At 41.0% G+C, this 20,286-nt stretch overlaps 1 protein-coding gene and 1 long non-coding RNA gene across 2 annotated transcripts; one reads left to right on the top strand and one right to left on the bottom strand.

Moving 5' to 3' along the window:
* Positions 1–630: 630 nt before the first annotated feature.
* On the bottom strand, positions 631–12,607 carry LOC135486238 (transforming growth factor beta-1 proprotein-like). The gene is made up of 2 exons (XM_064768901.1): positions 12,131–12,607; positions 631–2,396 (listed from the first exon to the last, which is right to left on the bottom strand). The coding sequence occupies exons 1-2, from the start codon at positions 12,477–12,479 to the stop codon at positions 1,525–1,527; spliced, it is 1,221 nt and encodes a 406-aa protein (XP_064624971.1). The 5' UTR covers positions 12,480–12,607; the 3' UTR covers positions 631–1,524.
* Positions 12,608–17,939: 5,332 nt separating this feature from the next.
* LOC135486654 (uncharacterized) lies at positions 17,940–19,322 on the top strand. The gene is made up of 3 exons (XR_010446736.1): positions 17,940–18,012; positions 18,117–18,211; positions 19,157–19,322. It is a non-coding gene; the product is annotated as an uncharacterized LOC135486654 (long non-coding RNA).
* The last annotated feature ends 964 nt before the right edge of the window (positions 19,323–20,286 follow it).

Genomic DNA, 20,286 nt, shown 5'->3' with positions numbered 1-20,286 from the left:
AAAAAGAAATTGAAACCGACATGTCTAACGCAGCAAGTTGTGTTCCGCCCCTCACCTCACGATCCACACCATCACCATGTAGTCGAGACGAACTAGTTCAGCTGCAGTTTTGACTAAGTCATCTCGTCTGGGCGACAGCCTCCCTGGTAAAGGAGCCGGCTTTCTTTCCCATACTTGAAGGAGACATTCTATAATTGCTCGCCGATCAAGTAGGATTCAAGTCGTATTAGCTCCGAGGATCGCATTGCTGTTAGAATACGAAATCATCAACAGACGCTCTTCGCAATGCGAAAGATCGTTGTGGACATGAAGTTGGTATGACAGATTGTTGTGAAAGAGACTAGCGGATCGTTAGGGCGTGCTTATGATGAATACCGAGACCTGGAGAGATTTGTTGACGTAAATCAGTGTAATGAGTGAGTGATATATCTAGTCACTAAAATTTGCACTACGTTCAACTCAGTTCAAAGGCTCCTGACCAGCATTCCTAAATTCGTGCGAAATAAAATCGTCTTCTTGGTTCAGTTGAAATGCCATGGCAGAAACGTTTTATCGTGAAAACGAGAATACCAACCAAAAACAAGTCAAGAGTTAAAAACCGTTTGAGAAATATGTATATTATCAGCCGCCAGAGAAATAAAAATACATACTAAAATAAAATTGATATCAATAAATTAATAAATAAACATTTAAGTATTTACATGAACGGCATAAGGCGGCGTAATGCAGTCAACATGCATGTATTCTGAAAATACATTCTCACGAACAGACGACAGTATCAACAAAATAACGAACGAACTTCCAGTAAAATGCCGTCACTTACTATTGTGCCATGCTTACAAAAAGTTCGTCACTGGATAAACAATATTCATTAATATTCACAAAATTTAACATTTCTTTGCGATTATCATTTGGCGCCAAAATAAATTACTAGGTCGTGGGCCACATCCAAAAAGGGGCTTACTTTTTTGAATTCGTGACAAGTTGAAAGTTCCCGAAAAATAGTTGCTCTCAAACCAGACATATCAACATTAGCAACCATTTCAACTGCTCTTCACCGAAGAGATAATTTTAGTTCACAAATTGCCTCCTAGGTAGAAGCAGACTCGGCCACCTAGGAGTGAAATGATGAACTGAAATAACTGCTCTTAGCATTGGATATTCGCTGGATCAATAAATTTAAGTTCAAGTCGTTTTCCGTCTCGTAGTAAAGTCCCTTAACCACCCTGCGGGTAACACTGAGAATGGCCGGGGACACTCAGAACCACTGCACATGTACTACAGCGGATAGAATATTCTGCATGACGCTAGAAGTGTTTTCTTTTGATAGTTTACTAATTAATCCGGTGATTGTCTTCGAAGGACCACCTCAACGCTTCTGCTCGCCACAAAGTTGCTTTAGTTCGACGAGTAAGATTAGATGATGACAACAATATTGGAACCCGCAAACTCTATTTCTAATATCACCACATGAAAGGATGTTTATAGATACATTGTGTATTCACAATTCTCTTTATATCGTTATCACGCACACTTACATTCCTGAACAACCATGTCTGAGTATTGTGTCACTTTCAGTAAACCCCACTCGTCGTAATGCAGTAGTGTCAGCGGACTAAGTTTCGTTCCCGTGCAGCATGGCTCGGGGGCGGCGGCCGGATTCACCAGGTGGATTGCGGATTTGATCCCGGCGAACGTATGCGCCGGTTTGTACCGATGTGGGCAAGAACCGTCGCAGTAATAAGCTTGGTAACCCTCCGGTTCTACCACCCAATTGTTCCAGCCGATGTCTCTGAATGATACCCACAGCGGATACCGACAGCACCTTGATTCACCATCGCCCTGCACACAGTCATAGACCTCTGGGCTCCGTTTGACTCGCCCTAAGATCTCCTTTTCCTGTACATAAACGCTCAGGTTCGGCAGCAGCGTCTCGGCTAAGCTATATCCAAATATATCATTGATCATATTGGATCGCATTGAATTAAAGTCGATTATATCACTAATATCCTGCGATTCACAAACAATTTCTAACCCATAATTTTGTTTCGGTTTATCCATCCAAAGTCTCACTGCTGACCTTATATCGAAAGACTCCCAGCCAGTGTCTAACAACGATACAACTTTGGTTGAGACAAGGCGCCTCATTGGCTTACTGCACGCACAGTCTAACGGCACTAAAAACTGATACACTGACACTGATACCGTCCTGTCGAAGTTTGAACTGTCTCGTAAATTCTCGGGCCAAGTCCGATATTTATAAAGATTTAATGTCGCTGAATGTAAATGCAATTCTCTATTGGCAATTTTTGGTTGAGGTACGTCAAGTTGGAAGTAAAATCTGGGCCGCGAACTCCTCCGCCACACGGCATCCATTACTCCAGGTGGCGGCAGACCTGAAATGAACCGGAGAGAAAATGTTAAAAACAGGAAAAGTGGTACAAAAACTTTTATAAGACTTACAACAAGAAGCGATCGATCTGAAATAAAGCTGACACAGAAAGAGTTCATCCACCTTACGATCAAACCACTAAGCTCCCAGCTGACATCTTGCCGAATTAGAAAAGGAAAGTCGATATATTGTATAGTTCAGAAACGAGGCATAGGATTAGGTTCTTGAATGGCCTGACAGAAAAAAAACGGGAAAAATTTGCCGGTCTGCCAAGGATGACTGAACAAAAATTGTTCTTCTAGTCATAGGAGTTTATAGGAGATTGCCAAAAAGTTCTGCAAGATCTTCTTCAAGCTTCTGTCCATTGGGAAAAGAATACCAGCCACGCGGTCAAGTTGAAGTGAGGCCACGAATCAATGTTGTGAATCCTCTACGTGCCCCGCCGATATCTAACTTAACGGATGAGTTGGCCAACTATTCTGGCTGTCACAGTTAATCTTACTAAATTAATTTCCGAACTATGCCTCCTTAATTATGATGTCTGACCTTAACGTGGGTTGACCATTGTCTGACTACCAGAAGAACCCATCAGTTAACATCGAAACACAGGCATCTGCTGATTCGTTTACAGTCCGTTCATAACTGAACTTCTTCCGATCTAATGCCGGCAGATGAAAATGTGCCACTTGAACGCGTATCCCATTGTTCGACTTTATTATCAGGAGGTAAAACAATGAGATAGGCGTTCACGTTGGTGTTTGGGGGATTTGCGAAAACACCCTGGTACAGACTCAGAAAAGGCAACAGATGAACTTTGACATTTCTAAAAATTTGGCTCACCCTGTCAAAAACGGACAACGCATCGCCAAGAACAAGAGACTTGAAGCGAAACACAGGATGAATTCCCAGCCCATATTGCGTTATTTTTGCGTGCGGCGCCCAGCCATTTGGAGATTTTTTGCGTGCAGTGCCGATCATTCTTGAAATGGACTATAAAGAGATGTAGCCTGATAGAGGAGATTGGCTCTACGCCAGAGTACCGCCAACGCTGCCTCGAAAGCAATCAAGTTAATTTGATTTAATCAATTAACAGGATTCTTAGAATGTATCCAAACACTGCAATAGACGTGGATGAATTTTGGGTGATATATTACAATAGAACCATCTGAGACATGTCTGAGAAGCTCCTACCAATACCTATTAGAGGCATCTCATCTTCTTTTAGTAACCACCAACTCACAATGATGAAATCAACCTGGTGGACTGTGAAGTTCTAAATAGAAATGCTTGTATACGTGATATTCTCGCCATAATAAAAGATTATGATTGAATTCATTAGATAGAAACCTCATCATATTATAAGGTACGTCACCACAAACGACTTCTTGCAGTTTGTGTCAGTATTGTATGAGACGCAATTAACTGGAGAGAAGATTTCATTCGTAAAACGCACCTTTTCATCTTTTTTCTTCAACATTGAAAACAGGCATCTAATTATAATCGCTGAACGAGAAAGTTTGGCCTTCTGTAACCGTAAAAGGTGACAACCTTAACTATGGTGTGAAGGTTCAGGCTTCACTATGACTGACAAGTCAAGGTAACATTTCGCTCATTCGGCAAACTGTTTCATTTGACATGCTTGAAGCAAGAGTCCTACGAGTCCCTCGCATACAGTACGACTATTTTGTGACACATTTACGAGGGTGCTTGGCAAGGGCAGGAATTCCTCCAAATTTGTCAAAAATGTATTATAGTCTGATGGGAACGATATCGGTGTCTGATCAAACACAAAACGGTTTTAAGACATGCCAAAGGGTTTTTTCTGACCAACATTAGAACACTGGCAATCATTCCGAAGGAGATATTCGGCGATAAGCTTGAGATTCTATAACTTCATGGTGATACTTCGAGAGAGGGATGAGGATGTGTCTGGCATGCAGTCCTCATGGGTCTACCCGGCTGAGGAGCAAAGATTATGCCTTCTGACAGCGGAGTCAAAATATTGCAATACGGCTGCCTGCCGGGAGTTCTGCTCGTCAAAGGATACTGCGTTGTGGTATGAATGTCGTATCGAGAAGAGCTTGGGAGCATTCCTAAATGCTTATTACTTTTTGATCAAATGACTGTCAGGGTTGCCGAGACTAGACGCCATACCAAAAATTAATTGCAGCATCCAAAAATACGAGACGACCGAAGACCCTATAACGGATGTTATTCCCAGTTGTTGTTTATATTATATTTTCGTGAGTTTTATTTCTGCATTTTTACGTTTTTATTCGGTATTCGATGGGTAGTTTTGACAAGCTGCTGATATTTCGGTAATTAGAAATGTTCAGACTCTGACATCCACGTAATTTCAGCAACAAAACCTAAGATACACATGTTGCAAAATTGAAAAAGAAATTCGGGAAGTGCTTTTGGCCACTTGAGGCAAACGGCTCCGCAGACAAAAATTTGATCTTTGACTTACTTTGGTAGATACATGTAAACACTCAGATTTGATCACATGTTCATAGCAAGTAATGGCAAAAAGATAAAGCAAAACTCAGATTCGATGATTAAGAGCGCCACAGTTACATGTATCTTCACGCCTGGGGATATTGATCAATGTGCCAGTGGCTGGGCTGAACTGTTGATCTCATTGAACCCTGGGAATCAGCGGGTACGCGACAGGCAACGAGAACAACTGCTGTTTACCATGTTTACCACAAAAGCATATTTGGTTACAATATACGGTTGTGAGAACTACAAGAGCATGGGGCGTAAGAGATGACGGACATGTAAGTATAGGGAAGGATGACAAGGGCCAGACGTCGAAGAAGAAAATGCTGTTCTACAACTGTAGCCGATCGACAATGTAAGATTATTTTAAAAGGTCAACGGAATCATGATTCCGGAGTAGGGGGTGGTGGTGGTGTAATTGGGGGATTCATTTATCATTGTAATCGAAGTATATGATATAAAAGTGTTCAAAAAATCTAAATTGGGTGTCGCCGACTCTCTGGAAAATGTTTTGGACCGACAGACACCAAGCCACTGCATCAGAGCGTCTCTAGGTTTGCCCATTCAGTCGTATTCAAACAAAGTACAAGCCCAGAAACCAGGCAGAAACGATGAGAACAAAGCTGCATACGCACCGATAGACAGGAAATATCAAACTCTCTATCGTTGGTACACGAGATCGGTCACCCTGGAAAGGACATCCGAACTACAGTAACCGGAAGTGAACGTAAACGGCGGTACGCCAGTTATCCCTTGGGTGGGGAATTGACTAATTCGTCCATCAGTTATTACGAGAACAGAAGAAGCGTGGCAAAGAAGCGGATTCGGTAGATCATGAGTTTATGATGATGGGAAGTGGAGCCTTCCCCACATGCGCGCGCAAACTCCCCCCCTTTGACTTTGACAGAGCGAGAACAATGCGGGCTTTCTCCTTTCCCTCTTTGACGCACACATGCCAGTTTCCCCGGCCCGGTACCAAAGTATAACTTATGCGCCAACGAGGAATAAGAGAAACAGGTGGTGTCACTCTTGATTAGGTAACATCAACCTGGCTGTTTCTTTGTTGATATTTCAAACAAGAGGCACGCCGCGATAGTCATCATCGATGAGCGTGCATAAGACTAGATTATCTAAATGCAGCGCTTTTTCACCATTGTGGTCGAGTTGACATGTCCTTCCGTTAGAGTGGCAAAGATCGATTGATATAACCAATCTAGTAGGGTGACAGCTGGTCAAGTCCAATAAGGTCTCGCAGTGGATTCCACACGCACCGTCAAACAATCTACGTGAAAGAAATGACAGCTCTGAAAACGTTGCACAAGTAACTTTGTTGCGAAGTTGCAAAAAATGTTACACGTATCTGAAGAAGGTTTCTAGTTTGATGTAACTCGTTTCTGGTCAGAGATGTAACTAGAACAGTCCACTGGTTTCAAAATGAAGCGACGGTTCCTGTGGACAACACGAACGTATAATATAAACCTACATATAAATAGAGCATGTACATGTATGTATTGTAGAAATACAAATCAAATAAACCAAATCAATTAATTTCATTATAATTGATGATTCATAAGGCAATGATTAGCAGCCAAAGGGCAGTTCGAAAATCAATGAAAATTCCATGTTTACTTTCAACTCACAGTCAAATGACAATTACAAGTCAAATATGGCCAAAGTTCAATATCCACTTAACATTCCAACATCGCACTCACTTGAAATAATCGTGTTGAATTAAATTTGCACAAGATGTTGAAACTCTCAATGAGAGCTACGATGACGAAGCATACGTAAATGATTTAGCGCAGGATTTGATGACACCGTAGGCTTTCGTAGGCCTATTCTTTTTACTTCGTTGTATATGTAAATTAGTGAGTTCCGCTTCACTCACTAATAACGATTTTTTGCGTCTCGGTGAATCGTTATTTGTCAATGAGTGATGCGGAAACTCACTATATGTAGTGAAGCATTTGTAAGTTTAAGCTGTGCGTCACTAGTCGCCTGCCTTTTGTACGGCGTAGTACAAAATAGTTTCACGACAGTTGTAATGAATGAACACGTATGTCATTATTTGATTTAGAGGAGTGAAGGCCATAAATCCAATAAAAATATTGAATTAAATGGCTATAAAAAGATTGACTGCTGCATTCTAGGCCTATATTTAGGACAAGGAATGTCAGTGGTCATATGTGTGTTTTGGGGTCGATGGTAAAAACAAATGACACATAAAATATTCTTGGTTAATTGGAATTTCACACTATGGCCGAGTCCAAAACATGCGTCACCTTGTCACTCTCTTCAAAACAAGACTGATACGATAATCCGAATCCAATGCATGCTCTCTTTAGGCTCTTGGCATGCACTTGGTCTAGCCAGTCAATCTACACGCTTTTCGTCCTGTTAATGTAATAAACGTGATAATATGCAGTTCTCGCCGGAATGCTATCTAAAGCCAATCCGCTATGAAATCATTAAAATATTCCACACCTCACGAAAGCTATGATAATTCATTCAATTTAAATCGTTATAGTAAATTTTGTATATTATATTTACCCGAAGCGAGTTAAATAGGCTGATTTATTGTAAAATTTTGAAAAATGTCAAATGTTATATATAATGACAAGTGACATTATGTGCATCATTAGTCCGTTATTATACGGAACTTATCCCATAATGACAATTTTTGAATGGTAAATTTAACTTAAGGTGTCCAGGAATGTGACCCAGCGTAGTTGGCACGAAGCCTTGTTTACTTAACCAGAACATTTGCTTGAGATTTTAATGATGAAGTACATGTAAGTACGCGAAAAAAAGATATCATACACTTTTTATCTTATTTTTTAGGATGTACCGCAGCTAAAAAGTGGTGTTTTGTCATGAGCTATTAGTTTAATTTACCTTGTATTGTCATGAATTTGATCGGACAGGAAACCAGTCTTCGTGTATTGCTGACTGGTACCATAGCCTTTAAAACGAATTTCGTATTGTTGGCATGAAGACATAATATTTACTGTTATGAGCATGATTAGTTCACTCCGACTTCGGGCGGGAACCGCCCAAGGAAAAGCCAGCCATTCATAAAAATATTTAACAAATTATCGGTAATTGATTTACAGCTAACAATTCGATTGCTATAATGTCAACTTATGCGATGATTGGTCAATCGTATGCCGATATTGACAAGGGTGAATCGAGTGTGTGATCAAATCAACATGCTACTTGAATCAGAGTCAATGGTAGAGAACTTAGAAAGCCGTTGCTGGCTAATGAATGGATGAACAAACGTTGCACCAGTAGACATTTCCTTTCTGTAATACAACAAGTGTATACCTTTGGCCAAGGTGATTCGCACACACAGTCAACTATAAAAGGAGGCTGACTCAGTCTTAGTGTGCACCAGAGGTAGAGATTCTCATAGTGCATCACAGGAGTCTTGCCACCCGGCAGCGATTCCCTCCCTTGTAGACTCTCGGCTCTCTTGTTTATCCCTAAATCAGCAATAGACTGGCTACTTTCCCGTCGAAAAGTAGGCGAATTGAGGTCATCAACGCGGGAAGTCTCGTACCCATTCACGAAAGTCACAAAGAACAGTTTTGCTTGATGTAAAGAGGACATGTTCAGTATGTTAGCATTGCTACAGGTGGTGGTGGTCCATGTTTACTCAAGAGAATGTAATGAAATATGTTTCAATTACACTGCACGACCATCGAAAAGTTCCACGTGTGATCAAACTTACTTCGGTCATGTCAGTGTCGCTATAGCGCGGAAGAACACCAAAAGTTATATTTAGCCATTGTTTCCATGTAGTGTTGTCCCAACAACACTCCTTGGCAATCGTCTGATTGAAAAACTAATATTTAACCAAGATTATACGCTTGATAAGAATCTTTCTTTCTTTAATTGTAGATATTTTCGGCAATGTAATATCAATGAATTAAACCTGTTTGCCCTTTGTAAGTGGCATTCACACACTACCAAAGAAATTGAGAATTGATAACGCAATATCGCGCTGTGAAACGTGCGCTGATCTCGAGTGATAAGCGTTTCGACCCTACCCAAAAACCATTAGGCCATACTTGACAACTGTATCACCCCAGTGCTTGAGTGATAGCAGGACAAGGAGCAGCCCCATTGCCCAACCCAATTCCTTTATCAAAAAGCAGCTGCCCAACCAACCGAAACAAAGCCATCAACGACCAGTGAAATGGCCGTCACGTCTCATGTTTAATCAAAAGTTATTTAATTTCTGATAAAGTTATTAGTTTTTTTGAATCGAGGTATGTCATTTGATATAGCAGCTTAAAAGTTTTTTAAATCGCCGCACACGTGCACCTTCAAATATTAAAGAAATATCACGAAGAGTGATAAGCGAGACCGAGCAATCAGTTACATCCATAAGAACGGGTGAATGTGAGAAAACACCCGTGGTATCAGGTTGCAACCTAATTACTACGAATAAGGCATCCTTTTTTCCTTATTTCGAAATGTCACCGGGACATTCAGGGACTCATGAGTGGGTGGGTGTTGCACCTTGATTTTTTTGAAGGGTGATCAGTTTACCCAATGATGCTGAATGGAGCAATCTGTTTTACAGTGATACTACTAATCACGTACATGAATGGAAGAGTTGTGTAAAAATGAATCTATATTTGAGAAGGTGTGGGTGACTTTAGCCAATTCCCAACTAGGTTTTGACTGATTAGTCGAGTCATACGAGAGTATGTCTAATGTCTAATATTCGCCAATGAGCGAAAAAGTGAAACATTAGCGTTTCTTTTAGACAATTGTTTTGCACTTGTGAAACTGAACATAAGATTTAAAGAAAATCAATAATAATACTTTTTGATAAATGTTCCCGCTATATTCGCTTGTATAGAGTAAACCATAAAAAGGTCACCAATCACATCAATATTGGTCTGGCATCAGTGCCTTACCAGACGATTTCCCAACGCGCACCATCTCGTAACCGAATATTTACCAAGTCGGATAGCTGTCAAACGCATATTTACACTATCAATATCACCCCCGCGATTATTAGTTACAATCTTGCTAAGATATTACATGGTGTACACAAACAAGTCTCCATCAATCAAAATTCTGTACAGAAATGTACCCGAGTTATTAAACGACAGTTTATTATTAATAAGCGCAAGCTGGCGGTTTCCCTTTGGTATCAAGACATTTTGATACAGCAGCGCTACTATAAGATGTACGATTCGATGTATGTAATTTCTTTGCTGCTCTATTTAGTGTGTAACACCATTTCTGCTGCGATTCACCTATACATCTTGAAGAACTCACTCATCATACTTCGTAGTCCTTTAACGTCACAGAGAGGAGGACCAACATTTTGAGTGTTCGCCTTAAGATTGTATAGGTCGCCAAGAACAAAGATGGTTACACGAAAACACATTCCACGGTTAGGTAAAGGCGATATTGATTTCAGGTGTCAAACACAGAACCAGAACACAGGACAAGAACTTGATTTCTATCATTATGTTTAAGTCAAGAAAGGCTCTTTGCCAAACAGAATCAATGGCAGTTCAAGTTCTAGACCATATATCAAGATCTCTCGTATCTTATACGGTATATATATGTACGGGTTTCACAAACACATTTTTAAAAGTACTTGTTCATTCTGTCTGTCATTCAGCTGTAATTTATTGGTTTATATACCAACAAGGCATGGCATAATACAACTGTATAATTGGATACAAATATCAGCAATTCAATTTTTCATCAGAAGATCGGCCTATGTATAGCTTCACCAATGATACAATGTAATTATTTTAACACTTAACATTGATGTATACATGCAACATATACACATTAAAGCAATTTCATCTGTCGGACACGAATCACCCGTTCGCATACTACACGTGAAGATGTTCAAAACAGATTGGCTTAAGTGCTCATCTGACAAAAAGAAACCTTGCAAATACGGACTTTAGGAATACGAATGATAGGGCGATAGCATGTCAAAGGCACATGCACCCCTGTACAGGTTTCTGGTAATAGCAGCCAAATTTCAGCAGTAATACACCAACTAGTATTTTTATAGGCCCATATTGTTCAGCGCCAGCAACCGTACATGAATGATGGTTTTGTACTCAATTAATTGTTATTTTCGAAAGGCCACGATAGCAGAAACAATCTCATAGGCAAGCCACCAGATTTCTATGATTATATCAATTTTAAGATTTACGGTCTTGTATCTATATACATGTATAGGCTACTGTAGTTGTAATAAGCCAGCAACCCGATTTCTTGGGTGTATCAATTACCTTTTGGCTGATCGATCGCTTTGATTCTGGTATGTCTACTCCATGAATCGTGGAGCAACGGATCCCGAAAAGAATGGCATGTACGACGCATCTTGACCCTCAATGCTTCCAGACAACGCGGTGGTTACCGAGGCAATAGAGCTGGCGACTGCGCCAGGAATCAACAAGCGTGATCAACAAATCTGACCTAACCGGATTTCTAAAACTGGGTGCTTCCGAAGAATCAGGACTCTTGACAGACACACTTTATTGTGGTTAACAGCTATGCGGAACTGTCCTTGTGAAGCACTGTTATGCGGTGCAGATAGTTATCTCGTTTAGGTATGAAAAGTGAATGATGCTTGTTAAGATATAAGTATTATAAAAGAGGCTATATCAACAGTCGGTTGAGATCAGAGTGACTTTATAATATATGTATATATATAATGTAGACATGTGTAAATTGAATATGAAATGATTAGCTGTCCATAATGTGCGTTCTGTGTCGAATATGTTCGTCTTTGACAGGCCGAGGTATTAATACCTGTGTGTATTGAAAAGTAAAGTGGCCTGCTGTTCTTGTCAAGAGCCCATGACCCACATATCATATAGTACTCAAGGCAGATGATCAGCATAACTCTACCTTAATAAAATATTTTTGGAGAAGGACCAACATTTATAACGTATATAATCGTAAGATACATTGACTTTGGATTGACACTTCCCGCCCGTATTTTTGTTACTGTCTTCACCTTAACGACCCCAATACTTGTTCCTAAATAAACCAAGATTGTACGACAATGGAGCCTGGTTAGTAAGTATATATAATAATTAACAAAGTTGTATATCTTGTGAAGTTAGCCAAAACTGTCAACCAAATAGTATATCATATTTGAGAGGGCGTCTTTAACTCCCCATCGACCGCGTCCAAGAACCCCTCCTAAGTTGCCCTAAGAGCTAATTGTTTTTACCTTACCTTGGTCTGTGAAACTGTGGAAAGTCTTAGCAAAGTACTCCTCCTCTTGGAAAAGTTCATGTATTTTACCTTGCGTTTCCTCTAAGCTTTTCTTATACAGTCTTATCTTCCTCCTTTTCTCAATAATCGTCGTATTAATTCTTGTCACGTCCGGCACGCCGCTGAACCCAAGTTTGAGTAAGATATCGTGTTTGATAGCCTCAATACGTGCCTCCCTAAGCTTTTTGTGATTCACGTGGTGTCTCATGGGTCGGCAGTGACACGGTCTGCTAGTCATTGCGCATATTGTCAACGCTAGAGTCAACATTCCTTGGAGTATGTTCATAATTGGAATGAAGTAGCTCACCATATATACACACTCTGCTATATGTAGTCCATGAGTGGCGACATTGAGAGCGAGAGCGACACTCTCACCAAATGTTAAACTTACAATGGCAATAAAGCTTTGAGTGCACCTTTATAAAGCAATCTAGCTGGCCACTCACTTCTTAGACATTTTGAATTTTGCCTCGGAAAAAATATTTGTCCGGTACGAAGGTCATGTGAATCAAACTGTAATAAAAAATACCCTCGTGGTTGGTATAAGTTCGGGTATTCCCTGACGTCACAAAATCCATTAATAGCCTCAAGAGGAAATCCCACAACGCTCCGTTATAAATGTTTTTCACGAGCAATCACCGCGGCAGTCCTGTAATAAACTGGGGGAAGTCCATAAACAAGCGGCCGATAACCCAGTGCGAGAACCTGTGAGTCACAATGATCAAACTAATGGATGCCACCTAATGCGCGCGTTTATCATCACTGCCACACAAAGTCCTTTTCTATCGGAGCAACAACTGAATATATATTCCATTCTCTACGTGTTCCATCAGTTTCGCTGTCCAAGAGCATTCGGCTGCCGACCTTTCTCTTATCATTCACTGTTTTTATAGGAATCTGTGTATTGATCAAATGCCAGTAAGTTCTGGACTCCGTTGTCGCTGTCCAACTCCTCGACGACCACCTGAGCATAGTCCATCACTTCGAGGACCAATGTTGGGAAATTGTTACTATCGCACAGAACGTTATTGCTTAAAGGGGCGATTCTGCTGAGCACGAGTTGGCTAGCTCAGTCTTGTATCAACACGGTAATGGTCCTTCTGAGATTCAGGCCAGCATTCGCGTAATATTTCATCTGTAGGTAACTCTACAAGGCTAACATTTAATGCCTTCCATCTGTAAAAAAAACATCTCAAATGATAATCCGCATCGAAAAGCTTCTGGTCCCACGAATTGGCATAGATGGACGCAGCTTATCAAAGTTCCTTTCCGTCATACATGTATCTCGAAGCAGTAACATCAGTTATATCACTCTGAGAACGCGGTTAATTGTGATTAAAGTTCATTGATGAATTGGACGTGGCGTTTGTTATAACTTTATATGATTGAACACTTCACCCATTATATAACCAGTCTAGTCCAGTCACCCGAGTTCATCGGTCAGTGATTGTTCATATTACTAATTACCAGGCACGAGTTTAGACAGATGTTTGCAAGGTACTTGTTCTTTATTCATTGATATGTGTGATATATAAACACATAATGTTGGTTATCTTCATGTCATCTTCACATAATGATGTTTACTCAATCGATGGCGATTTTATGCTTGTCTTCATTACAGTGCGTGTCTTCACATCATAGTGCTTATCCTAACATAATAGTTTTCATTATCACAAAAATATTGCTTTGTGCTTATCTGCACATAATGGTGCTTATCTTCACATAATGGTGCTTAGCTCAGCAATTATCCTCACATAATGGTGCTTTTCCTTACACAATTTTGCGTTTTATTCACATAATGGTGCTTATCTTCACATAATGGTGCTATTCTTTGCAATAGTTTTATCCTCACATAATGTGCTTATCCTTACATAATATGTGCTTCGTCTTCATGAATGCCTACTTTGCAATAGGCCTGGATGGATGTTATCCTCACGTAAAAGCGATAAAAACTGAATGTTATCCTGAATTTCTGGTGGTTATCCTCTCGTAGTTACAATTATAATCCTAGTTACTCGTAGAAAGAACTGTTTACCAGACGTTTTTGCAACAACGACTTAAAGAGTTTACATGTACCCCCAAAGAAATCATGCACAGCGTTGCACATCCTAAACATATGATGAATTGGAACCTGCTAAATGCGCACCGTTTAGAAATGTGCCAAAATAATCAGTGGTGATTCTCCATCAGCGACAAATAATCCCTGCGAAGCTTGCACGGCATCTCTGCTAGAATGCAAATAAAGCCAACTCAGCAAGTTGATTAAATCTCGGGGTAACGTTCTTAATCAGCCAGTGTTACGTCTCCAGAGTCCAAGAGGTGATAACTATCTACCGGTGTCGATTGACGCAACCATTCCCCAGATCCGACGTGTTAAGTACAATATCATTAATCAATTTTAAAAGCATCATCCAGCGCTGTGTCCAGGTCGTAGCATCCGTATTAAGAATCAGGTGGACGATGTAATGGTTTAGGCAAGCAAAATGAGCAATGATTCGCCGCGGGGATGATGCATGGCATCAAGGCACCGCATCCGGCAGCCAGAGCGCGTCTCCAAGTTTACTGCTTGCTGTCGCAAGGGAAGCGCAGCCGCGTCTGTGTTCTGCGGCAGATTCGGCCCAGTGTCCTATCTTCCTCTATCTCTGATAAGGGTAATTGCATTCTTGTCAATCTTCGATCGAAATGTTCCTGGAATGACAAGAAGATCGTCTAGGTCCGACAGTCGCCTTCCTGATGACCTGGGCGATACGTTCAAGGTGATTCTATACTTCAAGAAGGCTGATCGACATCGCAAGCAACATCTGCAACGTGTCGAAGCAGTGAGATTTAACCAGCCGTCACACAATGTATAAAGGAAAAATGTGCCAATACCTATACCAGTCTTGCCCTTCTGATTTGATTGGGAAGGAGTTCGTAGCGATGGTGTAATGCTGCTAAATTTCCATTCACAGGTGCAGAGTTTCTTCAGTTGGTTAGCTTATGATCGCTGTCGGATGATATGCAGGTTTCGCAACCCTTACGAAGAGATACGAACTACGAAATGTGAAGTATGTAACTGCATTTCATCGACGATTCAAAAAAATATCCCCGATTTTCCGTACAACAATTAGTATAAAAGATGATTTACGGGTGTCGTGTATATGAATTTGCAAATGGCTTGATGACACCACAGGGTTTGATGACATCGCATACCTTTACGTCGTTCGTATTGTTTGCAATTTTCGCCTCAAGCCTTTGCAGTTCATTTTTACTTTACCATGTTTACCGCAGACTTCGCCGATACCGAATGCGAAGGCTCACTATATAACGGCCCCGCCGGAGTTTGCCAATCAGTCGCTCCACGCAACCCGAGACAACAGTGTAGGATAGACGATCCCATATGGAAGTTCACGTCTATAATCCACGACAGAACCCACCTAGGACATCCCTAGTAATGGCATTGATATCCTGCCAGACAACATCACTTCTAGCGCAGAAATCAATGGTTGGGCCGAATACAAATCAAAAGTAGAGCTCGAGGTTATCTGATGGGGAATAGAAATGATCCGCGACAGTCGTCGAAGATCGCACGTTCCGTATTTTCATGCTTGGCAGACTGCTTCTGGGCTCCTCGATATCAACAACCACGAGGTATCGAAAACAGTGGAGTAGCATTTTGACGATAGGCAGGTTTCACAGCCCTTACGAACGGTCTGATGTTGTTAGTTCCCCACGAACAGCACTCATAAAACGGCTTTCGTACCAATGAGCAATCGGGAATCTTCTCGAACCGCTCGCGCTCGTTCTTGGCTTCCATCATTGTACGATTCGGAGGCGCTGTTAGTTAAATTATTCAAGCATGTATTTTGAGACAAAAATTCAGCAACAATCAGGCAAAGGGACATCCTGAGATTCAGGTTTTTGATACTCCTACTCCTACTTCGTATCGAGAGGCGGAGTACATAGGAAACGGTTCCAGGCTGGCAAAATGACCTATAGTCATTGAACGGGAGATTTTATCTGGTAAACGCCCCCTACTGTCATAATTTGGTACCAGATAAGGTGACGTAGTACTGCTTCCACACTCTTAGTCTTTTGCTTTATTCTTGCTAATGTTATATGCCTTCAATACCATTACTAATATATATATAATAAGGAATTGGCTCGCCTCGTATTATTCTACTGATTTGTGTCGATTGATCATTGACCACAGAGGAGCAAACCAGTCTGTTGATTTATCAGATATCAATTCCCTAATTAGGTTTCGCTATCTCTCATATTGTAAATGATACATAACCGTATAGGATTCTTTCATTGTTATGACAGAATAATATTTGCCTTTCAGTGGGCATCATGCCATGTGACTTTTCGCGGAATGGCAGTAAATGGAATATATCGGTGATGTAGCGGAATGCAACTAAATATGGTAGTAGTGCTATCGCAAGTGTAAGATTGATGAAGTCAGTGCATTGTTGCTCAACATTTCGCCGCTGTAGCGAACTCGGAAGCGTTTATGTCGCTGTTTACCAACTCCGGATGTTACTCCCACAATAGCATTTGATTCAAACAACTGCCATTGATGCCAGACATTATTTGACACCCAGTAATGACTATGGCTAATCAGTTTTCAATCAAGTCTTCGTTGGCGATATATTGCTATTGCCACTAGGTAATTAATTAATTGACCAAATATTGTGTTACCTTTTTGGTCGATCACTGACATCATCTCCAGAAGGGCATTGCAGCCATGTCAATACACCCCGCCCACACTTGCGTCACTGTTGATGGGACCAAACAGCGGAGGCCACCTCGAGCGTATAGACGGTGACACCAAAGTACCGATATGAACAATTCATTAGGCGCGTCCACATCATCGCATGTTGATGTTTAATCTGGAGATGTCCAAACGAACGAAATGGTGAGGTTTAAGAATAACACCACACGTTGGCACACCATTCCCTCCAGCCCACAACATCCTTACCGGACATCACTGGCCATCTTGAGACAAGCAGTCATGTCAGTGATGGTGGCAGCCCTATTACCGTCCATTAACCCCGCGATTATTTAATAATTTTCCTGTCACTCCCCATATATTTTGGGATGTCATTCCTAGCCGATGATGCGCCTGTCGAGAATGACGGAAGCTTCAAAGCTATGGAGTCATCTATGCTGAGGTGAAGTGTGGTGCTTCTTAGTACGATCAATGAAGTACAAAGTGGGTGTGATCTCATACATTGGCCCTCCATTTAAGACAAATCATGAGTAGAGCCAATCTGTCATCGTGAGGCACCCCGATTTTGATTTTTTGATTTCGATATATAGAATTAAACAAGAGAAAAGGCACGATGCTACGACCATAACTTTTAGCTAAGAAAGGCAAAGCAGGACAATTCATCTGAGCACACCCAACGTAACCGAAAACGGATCACTTTCAATCGCTCTGACGACATGTGCGCAAAATTGAACTTGAATTTTAACAAATTTGCATTGTGTAAATACTGATGGTTATAAATTTCAACAATCATGTTGCGTCACGTAGACTCGTTTAAAAGTACCATAAATGCCAAATTTTAGCGAAGTTATGCCACTTGTTGTCCGACTCGTGTTCATCTGACCGTGAGCAATGACCAATGAGGTCTATTTGATTGTCAGCTTTAAAAGCATGAGCATTTTCGTGAATGGGTCAATTTAAATTTGAATAGATGAGTGGTTTGGTAACCTCTCTGACGTAACTTTCTCAATTAGGGGCGTTGAATTTGGCTGTGCTGCTGGTACGACAGACCGGTTTTTTGGAACACAAGCGTTCAGTTGTGTCGACACCAACAAGGCATATGTTCAATGGTCGAAGCGCTGGTTCAATATTAGTAAGTTCAGCCTGATTTCTCCACAACTTTTTATTAACAATTTTGCGACTATTGTTTGATACTGCATGTGTACAATCTTATCTTGTTATTTTCATTCCTTGCAGATACCAGATATGTTGTCCTGTCTAGCACACCTAATGCTACTCAACCACTGCTGCCAAACCAGTTTATCACAAGATACGACGTGAACTCCATCCTGGTGAGTTATTTTTCTCATTCGAAAGAACCATCTCAAAGACTTCCTTGACCACACATACATGTATTCTTTTGAAAGTTGGAACGAGTTTACAATCCCCGATCACACCCCAAAAAAAGGTCATCTGTTGACTAACGAAGCACCACTGTTCAATGGATTTGTAGTTGAATGCGATCAAACTACGTCATTTCCGATCGGGGATTGTAAATTTTAACCTGAAAGTTTCATCTCTGCAGCAGTGGCGGATCCAGAAATTAGGGCACTGTTAGCTCATATACCCTATCTCTTGTAATATATCGTTCTGGAATCAAGGAGATGAGACGATCGGTCATGTCTGCCATGTTTTGATGACGTCACACGCCATGTGCATATGCTCATAACACATTCTATCTTTGAACCAAGTCCAAATATTTATTTCACCTTGTTTTTTTCTGCTTTAAATGAAGAAACATCATCAGCCCCCAAAAATGTTGGCTTTGAAAATGTTTCAGAATTTTGAATTCATGAAAAATTCAAGTCTGAAATATGAAAAAATTACTCAGTCCAAATATTTTTTTACTTTGTTTTTTTTCGGCTCTAAATGAAGAAACATCATCAGCCCCCCAAAAAATTTTGGCTTTGAAATTTGTTTAGAATTTCGAACAAACTGACTGATGAAAAAATTTCTAAGTACAAATATTTTTTTCACTATTTTTTATGCTCAAATTGAACCAACATCACCAAAAACTTCAGTCCCAAAAGTTTTTTGACTTTGAAAATTTTACATGCAGCTTTAGCTGAGAAAAGTGTTGGATTGGCGACACTTGCAGGCCATGGAAGGATATGTGACCTTGTTGCGTGAAACTATAACACTCAACACGCCTGCTTCCCCTTTTCAGATAGCGAGTTAGCCATTTTATCACTTCGATCTATCTACCGTAGCTGTCATGCCAATACTTTTTCTTTCAGAAGCCCCGACGCCCCCTTGAACTTTCAAAAAATGGTTGGGTTTGGTCAAGGGACTGGTATTGGATCTGATATATTATCATTATTGTCACACCTTTTCGCTAAATATGAGGTCTTGTAAACTGCTTGGCATTACTCCTTGTGAGGTGTTACCCATCTTTATTGACGCCTGTCTGTATAAATGGTACATACTTGACACCTATGGCGAAGGATGAGCCAGTTATTTTCGAGTTTGTACTTTGGGTGCATCTCGTTCCTCGGGTTGCATTGCGCCCGCGACCCCATAGGAGTTCCTGGTCTTGTCTCTTCGCCCCCAACCCCGATAAACTCTATGTACCGTGAACGAATGCTCATCAGGTCGACAGTTATTTGACGACGTAAATCCATCCATATTAACTGGCGCTGCGGCTGCGCTCAATAGACTCCGTTGGGGAGTCCGCGCCTGATAGGGTGTACCAGTCCAGCCGGTTATGTACGGTTGGTATGCTCTATGATATGGATCTCCAGCCACCTGTCAGCTAGGGGCAGACCCCAGTGTCTCAACCCTGGGTCTCAGAGGCGGTAACTTCTAGTCAGGCAGCGCGCTATGTCTGGTTAGGCGACATGGGTTACCAGGGCATCCACAGCCAAAATGGTTTGCACATGGAGGTCATCGCGACCGACTTGTGAGGGGGAAGAAGTGATGTCCATGGCGGTTTCAAATTGATCTGACGACCCCCGCGTCTTCTGGACAGGGATGGGTTCATGTGGCCAAATCCTGTCAGCTAAATCCTACCGTTAGCATCGTTCGCGGTACATGGAAACCAAGGGCATTGAACCCTTTTTTGTCTTGGTTTAATTTCTCTGAGGATTTCAATGATGATATATATATTTAGATCCACAGGTATAGTCGGTACATGTGGCGACTCGCCACATGAACATTTTAAAAGTTTTTTTCGAGCATTGTTAAAAGTTATGAGAATAAATTTCTTCTATGGACGTGTTTTTTTTTTTACCAGAATGACAATCAAAAAGTTTGTCACTGGAGAATTTCCCCATCCCCACCCCAGCCCTAGAATAATATACAGACTAAACGAAAAATATGGATGACAGTATCATTGGACTGTACTGGTAATATAGGTCAGTCATGAAAA

Source organism: Lineus longissimus, chromosome 4 (genome assembly GCF_910592395.1).
Source record: "Lineus longissimus chromosome 4, tnLinLong1.2, whole genome shotgun sequence".
Lineage (NCBI taxonomy): Eukaryota > Metazoa > Nemertea > Pilidiophora > Heteronemertea > Lineidae > Lineus > Lineus longissimus.
This window is presented reverse-complemented; position numbering and strand designations above follow the sequence as displayed.

Coding starts and splice junctions, on each gene's coding strand:
- LOC135486238 (XM_064768901.1), bottom strand. CDS start 12,479: ATGGTGAGCTACTTCATTCCAATTATGAACATACTCCAAGGAATGTTG. Junction 2,397..12,130: donor CCACAGTTTCACAGACCAAG/GTAAGGTAAAAA, acceptor GGTTCATTTCAG/GTCTGCCGCCACCTGGAGTA.